Below are 15,698 nucleotides of genomic sequence, written 5' to 3'. Positions count from 1 at the left end.
CTTGTGAAACGCAAGTGTGATGTTAAAATAAAAAGAAAAAAAACTTTATGCCATTTATAAAGCTTGACTTTTTCATCGACAGATGCGAGTGTGGTGTGGCATAATGTGGCTTGTCCTTATTCTTTGTAAGATATAAACTAAGGAGCTGTATGTGCTCCTTTTAGATATTAAAGAAGAAGTGGTTTTGGATCTTAGAATTATAATTTTAGTGTTTACAGATTTTACCATGTCTTTAATTCAAAATTTGTTGAGATTTTTGTGGCAAAAATGATAGTGGTGTGCAGTTATTACGTCTGTTACTCTCTTTCTTTTTTGGCATGGTCTCTCTAAGTGCCTCCAATAAGTTCCTCTTAATAGCCGCATATGACACCGGCGGACCTTCCGGAATGCCACGAAACATTTACAAAATTCCCGACTCCTCAGATTAAAAACTTTTTATGCTAAACAAGCTTTATTTAAAATTAGATAAATGTGACGTAGTTCTCTCTGTTATTTTATTTCACTTGAAATAATCCTTGTCACTTGTCTAGCGACAATGAAAATGAGAACATTGTTGGTCTTTAGATTTTGTTTGAGTTTCTTACCTTTTTTTTATTCGGGTTTATTGTTTTTATTTCGTTTATTTTTATTTTACCTACTATTTTCTTCCACGTTGTTTGCTCTTTATTTCTCCGAATTTGGGTTTTGTATCATCTTGATCTGCACGTTGTTTATTTTTACCTTTTTATGTTTATTTTCCTGGTCTAAATCGTTCGTATTTCCCTCAGAAAATGAGAACAGGATTTTTGGACACTTTCCAATATTGCTGAAGAAGGGAAGCAGTTGTGTTCGCGAAATATCCGTTTTGTCGCATCTGGTATTTTCGTTGTCCTTTAAAACCCATAATGCTTTTCTTTTCTTTTGTCTTCTGGAATGGAAAGGGTAGGGAAGCATAATAAGGGTAAAATTAAAATATCCATGGCCAACAGTCCTTGATCGAAGATTTAAAATTCCCACTTGCGTACTCCTCCTCTCAGCCCCCTTAAGAAGTAAAAAGTAAACAACTTAAACACCTATAACTTAGCAGTTGTTTATTTGACGTCTTTTAATTCAGATCGCGTTTTATTTACCCCCATTACGTGAATTTGGCTGTGGTTCCACGCGATAAGACTGAATTCTGTATTGGCTTCTTCATTCTCCGTTTGAGGTTTTCCGCTATTCATTCCATAGAACCAAATAGCTAATATTAACTAGACTCCAAATATCAGTTAGTTCACCTTAAGCAACCAAAGATGAACTAGATTCCTTGTGGTTCATAATTTTCTCATTTTTATTGTTCATCTTAATGTCAAGTGCCTTTTACGCTCAATATATTAAATTACCAGTAATCCAGCTTACAGTCCATATATTAATAATTCAGCTCAATAGCATTTATAAATGATGCAAGAGAGACCCCTTAAAATAGAGTCATTTGCTTTGAAGTCTTCCATCCATGTTTTCTGTTGGTCGACTCCACTGATGTGATCATAAAGATTAGGGCACTGCTAGCGTGCCAGGGATGAATTGTAAGGTACTCCACGAATATAGGGAGGCTTAAATTACTAGTCTCGTTAATGTTCAGTAATATAGTATTTTGAGCTGAGTGTATATGAAGAGAACCTGACTAGGTCTATTCGTTGGGTTATCTGAGGTTTTAGCGTCGAAGCCCTTGACTATTCACTTTATGCAGTCACATAGATATTGACTAAGACTGGGCAAATACCAAAAAAGGACGTATTCCTTTTTTCATAGTTAATATGGAGTTCTTTTTCTTTTTTTAATGCCTAGTTGTCCTATTCTAAAACATACCTAGCAATGTATTACATGCTCAAGCACTTAAGTAGATACCAAAAGAGCGGGGTTACTATTCCATCTAATAATTTTTGCATTAAAATTAAATCAGATCAATGATTGATGCATGCGAATTTCAATTTACATTAGTTCAAATGGGCATGCATTTAAATTAGTGTACCTATTCTTAGTTCAATGGATTGGTTGGACTGATGTGTTGATTGTGTCTAATTCAAATGTTTGTGTATTTAAGTTTTTGTATTCAGACTGATGTACTGGTTGTATTAATGCATGAGCACAATTCCAATCCACATTAGTAATGAATGATTGATGTATTCAAATGATGCGTTCAGTTTAATGCATTGGCTGGATTAATGTACTGGTTGCATCTAATTGAAATTAGTGTGCATTTTTACCTCATGTATTTAGAATAATGAGTTGATTGGATTCATCCATCAGCGAATTCCAATCCACATTAGTAATGAATGATTGAAGTATTCAAATGATGCATTCAGTTTAATACATTGGCTGGATTAATGTAATTAATGTACTCGATTTACATTTTTTATTGTTTTTTATTTATTTAGATTATTTTATTTAGATTTTCGTAATATTTTTATTCTAAATTTAGAATAAAGACAGTATGAGAAAATTGTTGTCCTGATCAAATTAAAAACATTTTTATTACGAATAAAAAATGAGAAATATAAAAAATGTACCCTGAAAAGGTACACAAACTTTGATTGCATAAGAAAAAACCAGAATGATTGAACGAATTCGTGTGTTTTCCTTTTAAATTTAAAAGGAAATTTATCTATCATTTTCAATTTAAAATTAATTTATCATTTTTTACTTAAGCTTCTTATTTGATTTATTGTTCATTTTTTTTTTGTCTTAATACTTTTCAGGTGTACTTAAAACCACAACAGATACTTTAAGATATTGCAGTGAGAATACTTGGAAATACGTCAAAATTTGAAAAAGCATCAGAAACAGAAACATTTTTTTTTTTTTTTGTGAATTTATTGGAACTGAAATTATGTAAGAAGCTAGTATTTCGATATAGCATTTTCCAATATGAAAATATTTTGATACATATTTTTATGAAAAATAATATCTCCCGGTCGTTATTTGTGTCCCAGTGTCCCAGTCTGTCATTTCTCTTTGAGTGTCCCGGTTGTCATTTATATTCCCTGTGTCTCGGTTTTTAGTTTTTTTTTTCTCCTTTATTTTTCAGTTTTTTTCCTTTTTTTAGTTTTTTTTCTTTTTCAGTTTTTAGTTTTTTTTTACTAGTTTTTTTTTTCTTTTTTGTTTTTTTTTGTAGTTTTTACCTTTTTTTTAAGTTTTTTTTTAGTTTTTTTTCTTTTTTAGTTTTTAGTTTTTTACCTTTTTTTAGTTTTTTAGCTTTTTCAGTTTTTTAGTATTTTCTTTTTAGTTTTTTTTGTAGTTTTTACTTTTTTTAGTTTTTTTCTTCTTTTGTATTAATGCTAAAGCCAAGGTTCGAGCCTGGAACCTCTCGGACCTGGAACCTGGAACATAACGCTTTACCAACTCAGCTACTTCGGCTTGAATACATTCGTTTTTGAATTGGTATATGATGAAATAATTCAGACGTTATATAATGACGTTACTCGACAGACAGACAACTTATTTTTATATATATACAAGCTGTTGGGGTGGCGCTTCGCGCCCCCCAAGCCCCCCCGCGCGCGTAAGTCGTTACGCGCCATATTAGTTACGTGCCATTGTAGTTGTGTCCATGTGTCCCACCTGTGAATAGAGATAGATATAAATATATGTTTTTAACTACGTAGAATATGCGAACATACAACATTCTTCGCTGTCCCATTGTCGGTGCATATAAATAGATTGTCAGGTTTACTGACTCTTGACCATGCAACATATAATTGTCCATGGGAAAAACAATCCGTATTCAGATCTATACCTCATTATTCTAATGATGTGTCCCTGTGTCCCGGTCGTCATTTATATTCCCTGTGTCCCGGTGTCCCAGTTTGTAATTTCTCTTTGAGTGTCCCGGTCGTCATTTATATTCCCTGTGTCCCGGTCGTCATTTGTGTCCCGGTGTCCCGGTCTGTAATTTCTATTCGAGCAATCCCTGTGTCACGGTCGTCATTTATATATCCCGGCGTCCCCGTTGTAGCTGTGTCCCTGTGTCCCGGTCGTGATTTGTGTCCGGGTGTCCCAGTCTGTAATTTCTCTTTGAAGTTCCCGGTCGTCATTTATATTCCCTCTGTCTCGGTCGTCATTTGTGTCCCGGTCTGTAATTTCTCTTTGAGTGTTTTTTCTTTTTAGTTTTTTTTAGTTTTTTACCTTTTTTCTTTTTTCAGTTTTCTTTTTCTTCTTTATTTTTCAGCGTCACTATGAAGTACATATCGTCGAACCTTTTTTTTTTTTAACTTAAATCTGGTAGGCATTGATGACCTTATCCAAGTCAAAATCCCAAACCCAATCATCATCGCTATCATTTTCAGTTTTGATATCTTTTGACTCTCGCGCGGGACTCTTGAACATGCAACATATAATTGTCCATGTGAAAAACAATCTGTATTCAGATCTATACCTCATTATTCTAATGATTGCCCTTGAGCTTTGTTGATGATGATTGTTAATTGAACATTCCCTGTGTCCCTGTCGTCATTTATATATCCCCCTGTGCCCCCCGGCGTCCCCGTTGTTGTTGTTTCCCTGTGTCCCGGTCGTCATTCTAAAGCTTACTATAGAGTCCAAGCAGCTCAAACAGTCAATACAAATAAATACCGAATCTTGAGATCCCCATTTCAGGCTTAAAATTACCTATAATGCTATCAATATTCCTTCATATTCGGCTTGGGTTGAACTTTTACTTTCTGTTCTTATGCATATTACTTGTTTACGGCAAGGAATGGCAATTGAACATCCACTTCCTTCATTCAACTTGAAAGAACCATCTGTGTATCTATATATATAAAAATAAGTTGTCTGTGGATCTGTGGATCAGGTGACGTCATGTTTGTCCGCATATGACGTCTGAATTATTTCACACTAATACAAAAGAAGAAAAAAACTAAAAAAGGTAAAAACTACAAAAAAAACTAAAAAGAAAAAAAAACTAAAAAAAACTAAAAAAAAGTAAAAATCTAATAACTAAAAAAAAACTGAAAAAAATAAAAAAAAGGCAAAAACTACAAAAAAAATAAAAACTAATAAAAAAACTAAAAAAGCTAAAAAACTAAAAAAACTAAAAAAAACTAAAAAAAGGTAAAAAACTAAAAAAAACTAAAAACTAAAAAAGAAAAAAACTAAAAAAAAGGAAAAAACTGAAAAATAAAAGAGAAAAAAAAAACTAAAAAAATATGAATAAATATATATAAAAATAAGTTGTTTGTGGGTTATGTCTGTCTGTCTGTCTGTCGAGTGACGTCGTGTTTGTCCGCATATGACGTCTGAATTATTTCACACTAATACAAAAGAAGAAAAAAAACTAAAAAAGGTAAAAACTACAAAAAAAAACTAAAAAGAAAAAAACTAAAAAAGCTAAAAAACTAAAAAAAACTAAAAAAAGGTAAAAAACTAAAAACTAAAAAAAACTGAAAAAACTAAAAAAAGGCAAAAACTAAAAAAAAACTAAAAACTAATAAAAAAGCTAAAAAACTAAAAAAACTAAAAAAACTAAAAAAAGGTAAAAAACAAAAAAAAACTAAAAACTAAAAAAGAAAAAACTAAAAAAAAGGAAAAAACTGAAAAATAAGAGAAAAAGAAAACTAAAAAATATTAATAAATATAAAAAATATAAATATAAATATAATATAAATTAGCAATCAACAAAGCACCGAGACACAAATGACGACCGGGACACAGGGAGTATAAATGACGACCAGGACATAAGTAAAAAAAAACTAAAAAAACTAAAAAAATGGTAAAAACTACAAAAAACTAAAAACTAATAAAAAAACTAAAAAATCTAAATAAACTAAAAAAGAAAAAAAGAAAAAAGGAAAAAAATAAAGGAGAAAAACAAAACTAAAAAACGAATGTATATACAGACCGGGACACCGGGATACAAATGACGACCGGGACACAGGGAATATAAATGACGACCGGGACACAACTACAATGGGGACGCCGGGGGGCACAGGGGGATATAAATGACGACCGGGACACCGGGACACAAGGAATATAAATGACGCCCGGGACACTCAAAGAGAAATCAAAGACTGGAACACCGGGACACAAATGACGACCGGGACACAGGGAATATAAATGACGACCGGGACACAGGGACATAACTACAAAGGGGACGCCGGGGTGCACATGGGGATATATAAATGACGATGGCGACTCAGGGAATGGTCGATTAGCAATCACCATCAACAAAGCTCAAGGGCAATCATTAGAATCATGAGGTATAGATCTGAATACGGATTGTTTTCCCATGGACCATTATATGTTGCATGTTCAAGAGTCGGTAAACCTGACAATCTATTTATATGCACAGACAATGGGACAGCAAAGAATGTTGTATATTCGCAAGTTTTACGTAGTTAAAAACATATATATATATATATATATATATATATATATATATATATATATATATATATATATATATATATATATATATATATATATATATATATATATACTAGCTGTTGGGGTGGCGCTTCGCGCCACCCCAACACCTAGTTGGTGGGGGCGCTTCGCGCCCCCCCCAAGCCCCCCCGCGCGCGTAAGTCGTTACGCGCCATAATAGTTACGCGCCATTGTAGTTGTGTCCCTATGTCCCACCTGTGAATATATATATATATATATATATATATATATATATATATATATATATATATATATATATATATATATATATATATATATATATATATATATATATATATATATATATATATATATATATATATGGTTTTAACTACGTAAAACTTGCGAATATACAACATTCTTTGCTGTCCCATTGTCTTTGCACATAAATAGATTGTCAGGTTTACCGACTCTTGAACATGCAACATATAATGGTCCATGGGAAAACAATCTGTATTCAGATCTATACCTCATGATTCTAATGATTGCCCTTGAGCTTTGTTGATGGTGATTGCTAATCGACCATTCCCTGTCCCGGTGTCCCGGTCGTCATTTACATCCCCCTGTTTCCCCCGGTGTCCCCGTTGTAGTTGTGTCCCTGTGTCCCGGTCGTCATTTATATTCCCTGTGTCCCGGTCGTCATTTGTATCCCGGTGTCCCGGTCTGTATATACATTCGTTTTTTAGTTTTGTTTTTCTCCTTTATTTTTTTCCTTTTTTTTTCTTTTTTAGCTTATTTAGATTTTTAGATTTTTCAGTTTTTTTATTAGTTTTTAGTTTTTTTTCTTTTTAGTTTTTTTGTCCCGGTCGTCATTTATATCCCCCTGTTTCCCCCGGTGTCCCCGTTGTAGTTGTGTCCCTGTGTCCCGGTCGTCATTTATATTCCCTGTGTCCCGGTCGTCATTTGTATCCCGGTGTACCGGTCTGTATATACATTCGTTTTTTAGTTTTGTTTTTCTCCTTTTTTTTTTTCCTTTTTTTTTCTTTTTTAGTTTATTTAGATTTTTAGATTTTTTAGTTTTTTTATTAGTTTTTAGTTTTTTTTTCTTTTTAGTTTTTTTGTAGTTTTTACCTTCTTTTTAGTTTTGTTAATTTTTTTTTTACTTATGTCCTGGTCGTCATTTATACTCCCTGTGTCCCGGTGCTTTGTTGATTGCTAATCGAACATTCCTTTTGTCCTGGTCGCTTTCTCTTTGAGTGTCGTCATTTATTTTTTTATTTTTTAGTTCTTTTAGTTTTTACCTTTTTTAGTTTTTTTAGTTTTTTAGATGAAAATTTTTTTTAGTTTTTTCCTTTTTTTCTTTTTACTTTTTTATTGGTTTTTACCTTTATGTTAGCTTATTTTTCAGTTTTTTCCTTTTTTTTATTTTTTTTTTATTTTTTATTTTTTTAGTTTTTTACCTTTTTTTAGTTTTTTTAGTTTTTTTAGTTTTTTAGCTTTTTTACTTTTTTTTATTAGTTTTTAGTTTTTTTGTAGTTTTTGCCTTTTTTTAGTTTTTTCAGTTTTTTTTTAGTTTTTTATTGGTTTTTACCTTTATTTTAGCTTATTTTTCAGTTTTTTCCTTTTTTAGTTTTTTTTAGTTTTTAGTTTTTTTAGTTTTTTACCTTTTTTTAGTTTTTTTAGTTTTTTTAGTTTTTTAGCTTTTTTATTTCTTTTATTAGTTTTTAGTTTTTTTTTGTAGTTTTTGCCTTTTTTTTTAGTTTTTTTAGTTTTTTAGCTTTTTTATTAGTTTTTAGTTTTTTTTGTAGTTTTTGCCTTTTTTTAGTTTTTTTAGTTTTTTAGCTTTTTTATTTTTTTTTATTAGTTTTTAGTTTTTTTTTGTAGTTTTTGCCTTTTTTTTTAGTTTTTTCAGTTTTGACGTCACCTGATCCAGTTTTTTCAGGTGACGTCACCTGATCCACGATCCACAGATCCACAGACAACTTATTTTTATATATATAGATAGTTTGTTTTTTTTTACTTGTGTCCTGGTCGTCATTTATACTCCCTGTGTCCCGGTGCTTTGTTGATTGCTAATCGAACATTCCTTTTGTCCTGGTCGCTTTCTCTTTGAGTTTCGTCATTTATTTTTTTCTTTTTTAGTTCTTTTAGTTTTTACCTTTTTTAGTTTTTTTTAGTTTTTTAGATGAAAATTTTTTTTAGTTTTATCCTTTTTTTCTTTTTAGTTTTTTATTGGTTTTTACCTTTATTTTAGCTTATTTTTCAGTTCTTTCCTTTTTTTTAGTTTTTTTTTTTTTTTATTTTTTTTAGTTTTTTACCTTTTTTTAGTTTTTTTAGTTTTTTTAGTTTTTTAGCTTTTTTACTTTTTTTATTAGTTTTTAGTTTTTTTTGTAGTTTTTGCCTTTTTTTAGTTTTTTCAGTTTTTTTTTAGTTTTTTATTGGTTTTTACCTTTATTTTAGCTTATTTTTCAGTTTTTTCCTTTTTTTTTAGTTTTTTTTTAGTTTTTAGTTTTTTTTAGTTTTTTACCTTTTTTTAGTTTTTTTAGTTTTTTTTAGTTTTTTAGCTTTTTCATTTTTTTTATTAGTTTTTAGTTTTTTAGCTTTTTTATTTTTTTATTAGTTTTTAGTTTTTTTTGTAGTTTTTGCCTTTTTTTAGTTTTTTCAGTTTTGACGTCACCTGATCCAGTTTTTTCAGGTGACGTCACCTGATCCATCCACAGACAGACAGACAACTTATTTTTATATATATAGATAGATATATATCTATCTATATTCACAGGTGGGACATAGGGACACAACTACAATGGCGCGTAACTAATATGGCGCGTAACGACTTACGCGCGCGGGGGGGCTTGGGGGGGGGGCGCGAAGCGCCCCCCCCCCCCAACTAGGTGTTGGGGTGGCGCGAAGCGCCCCCACCAACTAGGTGTTGGGGTGGCGCGAAGCGCCACCCCAACAGCTAGTAATATAATAAAATTATCATCATAGATAGATAGATAGATAGATAGATAGATAGATAGATATAGACGTCAGTTGACAAACATGACGTCAGTCGACTCATAGTCATAACAAACATGAAGAAAACTAATTTCATGACGTCAGTCGACACACAAACATGACGTCACTCGACACACACACACAGACAGACAACTTATCTTTATATATATAGATAATATAATTATATATATATATATATATATATATATATATATATATATATATATATATATATATATATATATATATATATATACATATATATATATTGTGATTCCTCGGCACGCTTTCTGTTCTAACTTTCTCTATCAGCCGCAAGCCTGTTTTCTTGCTGTTCTTGTGTTTCCTCGGCACGCTTTCTTTTCTTACTTTCTCTATCAGCCGCAAGTTGTTTGGCATAGACTTTTTGAGCAGCTTCCTTTGCTGTTGCCATTGTAGGTTCTTCAGTCATTTTACAATTAAACATTTTTGCGTCCACGATCTTCTTACAATTAAAAATTTGTCTTTGAACGATTTTCTTAAATACTTTTAATGACGTCATCGTCATAACAAACATGACGACAACTAACTTCATGACGACATGATAACATGACGTCACTCGACAGACATAACCCACAGATAACTTATTTTTATATATATATAGATTTACTGATTCTGCCCATAGATTTTCAGCTCTTAGACATTCTAGAACATATCAAGGTTAGTTCTGTGTTCGGTTAGTTGTTAGTTCTGAACGGTGTTTAATTTTTAATTAGATGGCAATTATCATAAATTTAAAACATTTATAAGTGAAAAGATAGAATTCTGGTTGGGCCACCTCGGCAATCTCTGGAAGATGTTTGAAAAGAAATATTAAAGATTATTTGATTTCTTATGGCGGAACATGAGGATTGAAATATATATATATATATATATCGCATAGCCTACTGTATTTCAAACAGTAGGCTATGCGAAAAATCTTGTTCAATCCCGCTTTCTAGGGCTATAATGAAAGAAGGTTGAGATGGCTAGGCCACGTTCTGCGGATGAAGGATGACAGATTGCCGAAGATTGTCCTTTTTGGCCAACCCTCTGGGGCTATACGGAAAGCAGGTCGTCCTATTCTGGGATGGTAGGATGTCATAAATAAAGATTTAAAGGAAATGGGAACTTCCTGGGAGGGTGTAAAGAGGAAGGCCTTGAATAGGTTGGGTTGGAGGAGGAGCGTGCGTAGCTGTGTTGGCCTCTGGTGGCTTGGTGCTGCGGTGAGTTATTATTATTAGTAGTTGTAGTAGTTCCGTTATAGATTTTAATATGTATTTTGTCTGTATGCCCTGCTTTACGACCTCTGCTCTTCGTTGGGGGATTAGAGAGAGAGAGAGAGAGGGAAATTTATTATAACAAACAAGCAACAACTACAGTCTAACGGCCACCCCAAGAAGTAAAATACTTGGCCGAGAGGTAGGCAAAAAAAAAAAAGTTCATAACTTATATCCTCATCGTATATTATATTTTATTAATACCCATATAGTTCATAATTATTAATTTATCTATTACCCCTTGGTGTAGTGGGTAATTGGTAGAGCGTTAATCTCTATAGAAGATCGGTTGCCATGACCAGGGACTGAAGATCTCAGATTTGCTGAACTATCAAAATAGCCTAAAACTAAAAAAAAAAATATTCTATTAAAAACCCGTCTTAAATAAACTTTCTTAATCCAGAAGCTAACAGTATCCTTGCTTGCTCTTAGGCGTTCCGTACCGAATTCCTGGGTAGGCCAATAAACAATTGAACAGCGTTGTTTTGTAGTACATGTCATATAATGGAAGAAAATGTATCGAGACAGACGCTACTGTAGTACTGCATATATGAATGGATAAGGGAAAAATAAAGATGGCCTAACAAATAGAGGGGAAAATGGTTAAGTTTTCTGATTGTACCCGTTTTATGAGATAAAATTTTACAAACTGATTGCACATGGTACTTGAATGAAAATTTCATCAATGCAAACCCCAGGTATTTAGTCGGAGAGGCACGCTGTAGAATTTAAAATCCCACAAAGTTTGTTACAGTTTCTTGAATCCGAGGATACAAATAGGATAATGACAAAATTCGACTTACCCAAATATAACCTTCAGCCTATGGTAATGTTATTGTTTTGTTAAGTATAAATAAAGCAGTTTGAACAGTTGAAAGCCCGGCCATGATTTAGAATTAGCACTACATCTGGTTTTTGATTTTTTAAATGCTTATTCAGCTTGTATAACTGTTTGGTTATCTTTCCTTCAGAACAAGCAAGAAATTACAGGAAAATACGAAAAAAAACATTGAGATTTCATGAGGGGTTATAGGTAATCCGAAGGCTCCCCTCCTGCGTACTCGCATTGTCCTGAACCTTTTGTAGATGTTTTTTTTTCTTTTACGAGGCTTCCGCTGTCATGTCCCTTAAAGAAAAATTATGCATAGATTTTTTCTACAGTATCACATCTCTTTATTGAGCTATAATATATGTTTTAGGCCATATTATTTAAAGCTTATGGCTTTGAAGAAGAACAGAAAATTCAGTTTGCTGTCGGAACCGACGATGATTGTTTAAGGATGTTCTCTGAAGCTCTTGATGACTGTTATACAACTGCCAAAGGACACACTTATATCAGATCTCAAAAGGAAGCCCTTCAGTAAGTTAAAAAAATGTTCAATTATGTTCAAATTATTGAAACTCCTGCTTGTAGCGTTGATCTGAATTAGTCCCGTTCAAAGTCGACCTAATGGATAAATTTGTTCTAAAAAACTTGTAGACGTTCTAACTTATAGTAGGGGAAAGATACAGAAAAAAATGGTCGAACCAGGAAAAAATTGGTACAGAAATTATTTTTGCACCACTGTGTTCCGAAAAGAGAGCTCTACAACATATCAAAAATCTAAATCGCCATCCCGTTGCGAAATTCCCTTTTTTTCACGTTTTTTGCGCCTATTTTTTAGATATTTCCAGAATCCGAGAATGAGGAACCGTGAAAAGAAAAGTAGTTTATTGATGGTTTCCCTTTTAAGAAACGATTGTTTTTGTGCTCTTTTATTAGACAGTAACATCACGTTTAATCATTTAATTCTTTTTTATGTTTTTTTTTGTTTTTGTATGAAGTAAAAAAAAAAAAAACAATAAATAAACCAAGCAACACACGATCACGGGGTATTTTTCGAAGAGGAGCACGAATTTTTCGGTTCAGAATGAGGGTTTTCGTTGTAACATTCACCGACAGCTCACTTATTCCCAGTTCTCTTTTTTAGATGGCTGAGACCGCAGTTTTATGTCCCCTTTGTGAACGTTCAATAGACACCTCAGAATCGTCGGTACTGGCAGAAAAAGGAGCTACGGCGATCAATGAAGCTAGCAAAACGAGAGGTACCAGCATCTCTGTCGAGGCAGGGAACCAAGTCCATGTTGCTTGCAGAAAGACTTTCACAAACAAAATATACCTGTCGAAAATTGAGAATGAGAGACGACGAACCTTGCAAGAAAAGACGGAAGCAGAAAAAGTGGTACTCCGATCACGGACTCCAAGTTTCAACTTCCAAGAGTGTTGCTTTTTCTGCACTACAAGGATAAATCTCCACACTACCCACAGAAAAGGACACGAGTGGTACAAGGTTTAGACTAAAGACTTTGAAGAGAGTATAAAGGCAGTGTGCAAAATCCGTGATGATGATTGGTCAAATAACGTTTTCCGCCGAATATGTGCAGTGTCAGACCTGCACGCAGTTGACACAATTTATCACGCAGCCTGTTCTTCCATGTTTCGATTCTTCCAGCCAGATTTGCGACGCAAGAACTTTTTGGAATACTCGAAGATACTGAGCCAGATAAAAAACGTCCAAAAAGGGGGAGGCCAGGTCACGATGAAAGATATCAGGCGTTTTTGAAGCTGGCTACTTTTTTCGAAGAAAATGACGAAGAACAGTATACAGTCAGTGAACTTGTTGTTAAAATGGGAGAGCTTTTGAATGGGACAGACCTTGAACCGTACCGTAACAAGTACTTGAAGAGCAAGCTTCTGGAATATTTCAGTGACCAGCTAGTATTTGCAACTATTGACGGTAAGGCTGACGTGGTGACATTCAAAGAAAAAGCATCAGCGATACTCCAGAATTTTTATTACTTGGACAAAACCGATAACGAAGAGAGTGAGAAAATCAAGCTTATTAGAGCAGCAGCAAAGATTATCAAAAGTGATATGAAAGGACTTCCAGCACAGAAGGAATCATATATGACCGCAAAGCGGATTTCTTCTGGAGAACAGCTGGAATGCTCTCTACCTGATAGCCTAATGGTGTTCTTAGATGAAATATTCGTTGGAACCGATATTTCCTTCAAAGTGCTTGCCATTGGCAATTCCATCGTTCGAGCAGCTCGCCCACGTGCCCTCATTTGTCAACTGCAACAAGGCTTAGCAGTGCAACTGGATTACCATTTCATGTCCAGATTTCTTATTGACACTTTACACAGCCATGGATTCTGCTCCTCCTATGCTGAAGTCCAGAAATTTAAACGCTGTGCATCAGTCCATGATGAATCTAGCCTTGCAGGAGTTACCTCCGCACATGCTGTGCAGCATGTAGCTGATAATGCAGATCGCGATGTTTGCACGATGGACGGAAGAAACACTTTCCATGGGATGGCTCTGCTAGCAACAGTCACGCCTCTTCTCATTAACAGCCGATCGCCCATTCCGAGAGTTGAAGTTTCATTAGATGAAGTAGCCCAAAAAGGAAAAATTCCCATCTACCCTTACCGCTTAAGTGAGACAGTGCTTTCAAAGGTGCAATATGAGAAGATCCCTGGCAAAAATTTCAACGACCCGTATGCCTCACTCGATCAGCTCTGGTTAGCTACCGGGTTCCTGAATGTCCCAAGGTCGAGCTGGAATGGATTCATGCAGTCAGTTTTCTCTAACCAAATACATCATGAAACGGGAAACCTTCGCAGCAAGGCAAGCGTCTTATTTTTGCCCGTGATTGACCTCCCGTCTAGCAGCGAATCCTGCCTTTACTCAACCTTGCGCTTTGTAGCTTCACAAGGCAGAACCTACGGATTCACACCCGTTCTCACATTTGACCAGCCACTCTGGTGGAAGTCTATGAAGATCCTCAAGTCCGACACGACGAATGAGCTGAGTAGTATTGTTCTCAAGTTAGGCGGTTTTCATTTGATGATGAGTTTCGTCGGATGCATAGGACACCTCATGGAAGGTTCTGGTCTGAAAGAGGTTCTGGAATTGGTATACGCGACTGGTGCAGTGCCGCACATTCTTTCTGGAAAAGCGATTTCTAGAGCTGTTCGAGCTCACATTCTGGTGAGCTCGGCCATATATGCTCATCTCCTCGAAGAAGAGCAAGCGACGCTGACGTCTCTAGACATGTCTACTGTCTTCGCTAACGTACTGGATGGATACCTCCCACCCGAAGATCTCAGTCATGATCCCCAGCTCAAGCAACTTGAAAACTTTCTCAAGCAGAGACGCCAAGACCTGCTGACTCAGAGAACTGCGAATCTCTGGTTTCAGTATCTTGACATGGTTGGGATACTGCTTAAGTTCATACGTGCCGAGAGACTAGGCCTGTGGGATTTGCACCTACAATCTGCAGTAGAGATGCTTCCGTTTCTAGCAGCATCTGGACATAACCTCTATGTCAAGTCGGTCTGGATATACCAGCAAGAGATGGCTAAGCTTCAAACTAGTCACCCACCAATCTTCGAAGCATTTAAACAGGGAGGTCACATTATTAGAAGATCAGAGCGACGCTGGTCTGGGCTCTCGGCAGATCTTGTCATCGAGCAGGAGTATATGAGAAGTCTGAAAACATCGGGCGGTCTTACAACTGGAGGTGGGATGACAGAACAGCAGAGAGCCATTTGGGTTCTGTCAAGACCAGCATGCCTGGAGATCAACCTCTTGATGCAAAATTTGACAAAAATTGGTTACTCGACAAGTGAGCAGCACCGCGACATGAGTTCCAGTAGAAAGGAGCGTGACTTCGACGATACCCAGAAGCTCGTCGGATACTTCGGAGAATCTTCTCCGTTCAGAGGTGACAATCAGCTTAGAAACAATGCCAACGGCATAACTTCTTCCCAAGATGTTAATGTTGACGAGGCCGATGTGGCTCGAAAGTTGATTCTAAGTAAGATGACGGGAAAAACCTTGAAGGAGCAAGTCTTCAAGAAAAAAGACCAAGTGACCCTAATGAATGCCAAAAAGGCGGGGTCCTCTGTGGTAGCGCACATAGATCCGGCGCTCCTTTTCCAGCGGTTTATAATAGTAGCCCAACGAACTGACCTCCGAGAAGAATACTTCAAGTACGAACTTTGTACGATTCCTCC

General features: G+C 34.9%; 1 protein-coding gene across 1 annotated transcript in view; it reads left to right on the top strand.

Annotated features, from left to right (window-relative positions):
- Nucleotides 1-15,698, top strand: part of LOC136042476 (DNA-directed RNA polymerase III subunit RPC2-like) — an 85,201-nt gene that overhangs the window by 21,808 nt on the left and 47,695 nt on the right. The window contains exon 5 of the mRNA XM_065727435.1: nucleotides 11,837-11,997. Coding sequence (XP_065583507.1) covers nucleotides 11,837-11,997 — 161 coding nt within the window. The remainder of the gene's footprint in view (nucleotides 1-11,836; nucleotides 11,998-15,698) is intronic.

The sequence above is a fragment of the Artemia franciscana genome, chromosome 2 (assembly GCF_032884065.1).
Source record: "Artemia franciscana chromosome 2, ASM3288406v1, whole genome shotgun sequence".
Lineage (NCBI taxonomy): Eukaryota > Metazoa > Arthropoda > Branchiopoda > Anostraca > Artemiidae > Artemia > Artemia franciscana.
The sequence above is the reverse complement of the archived record's forward strand: the minus strand, read 5'-3'. Positions and strand labels throughout refer to the sequence as shown.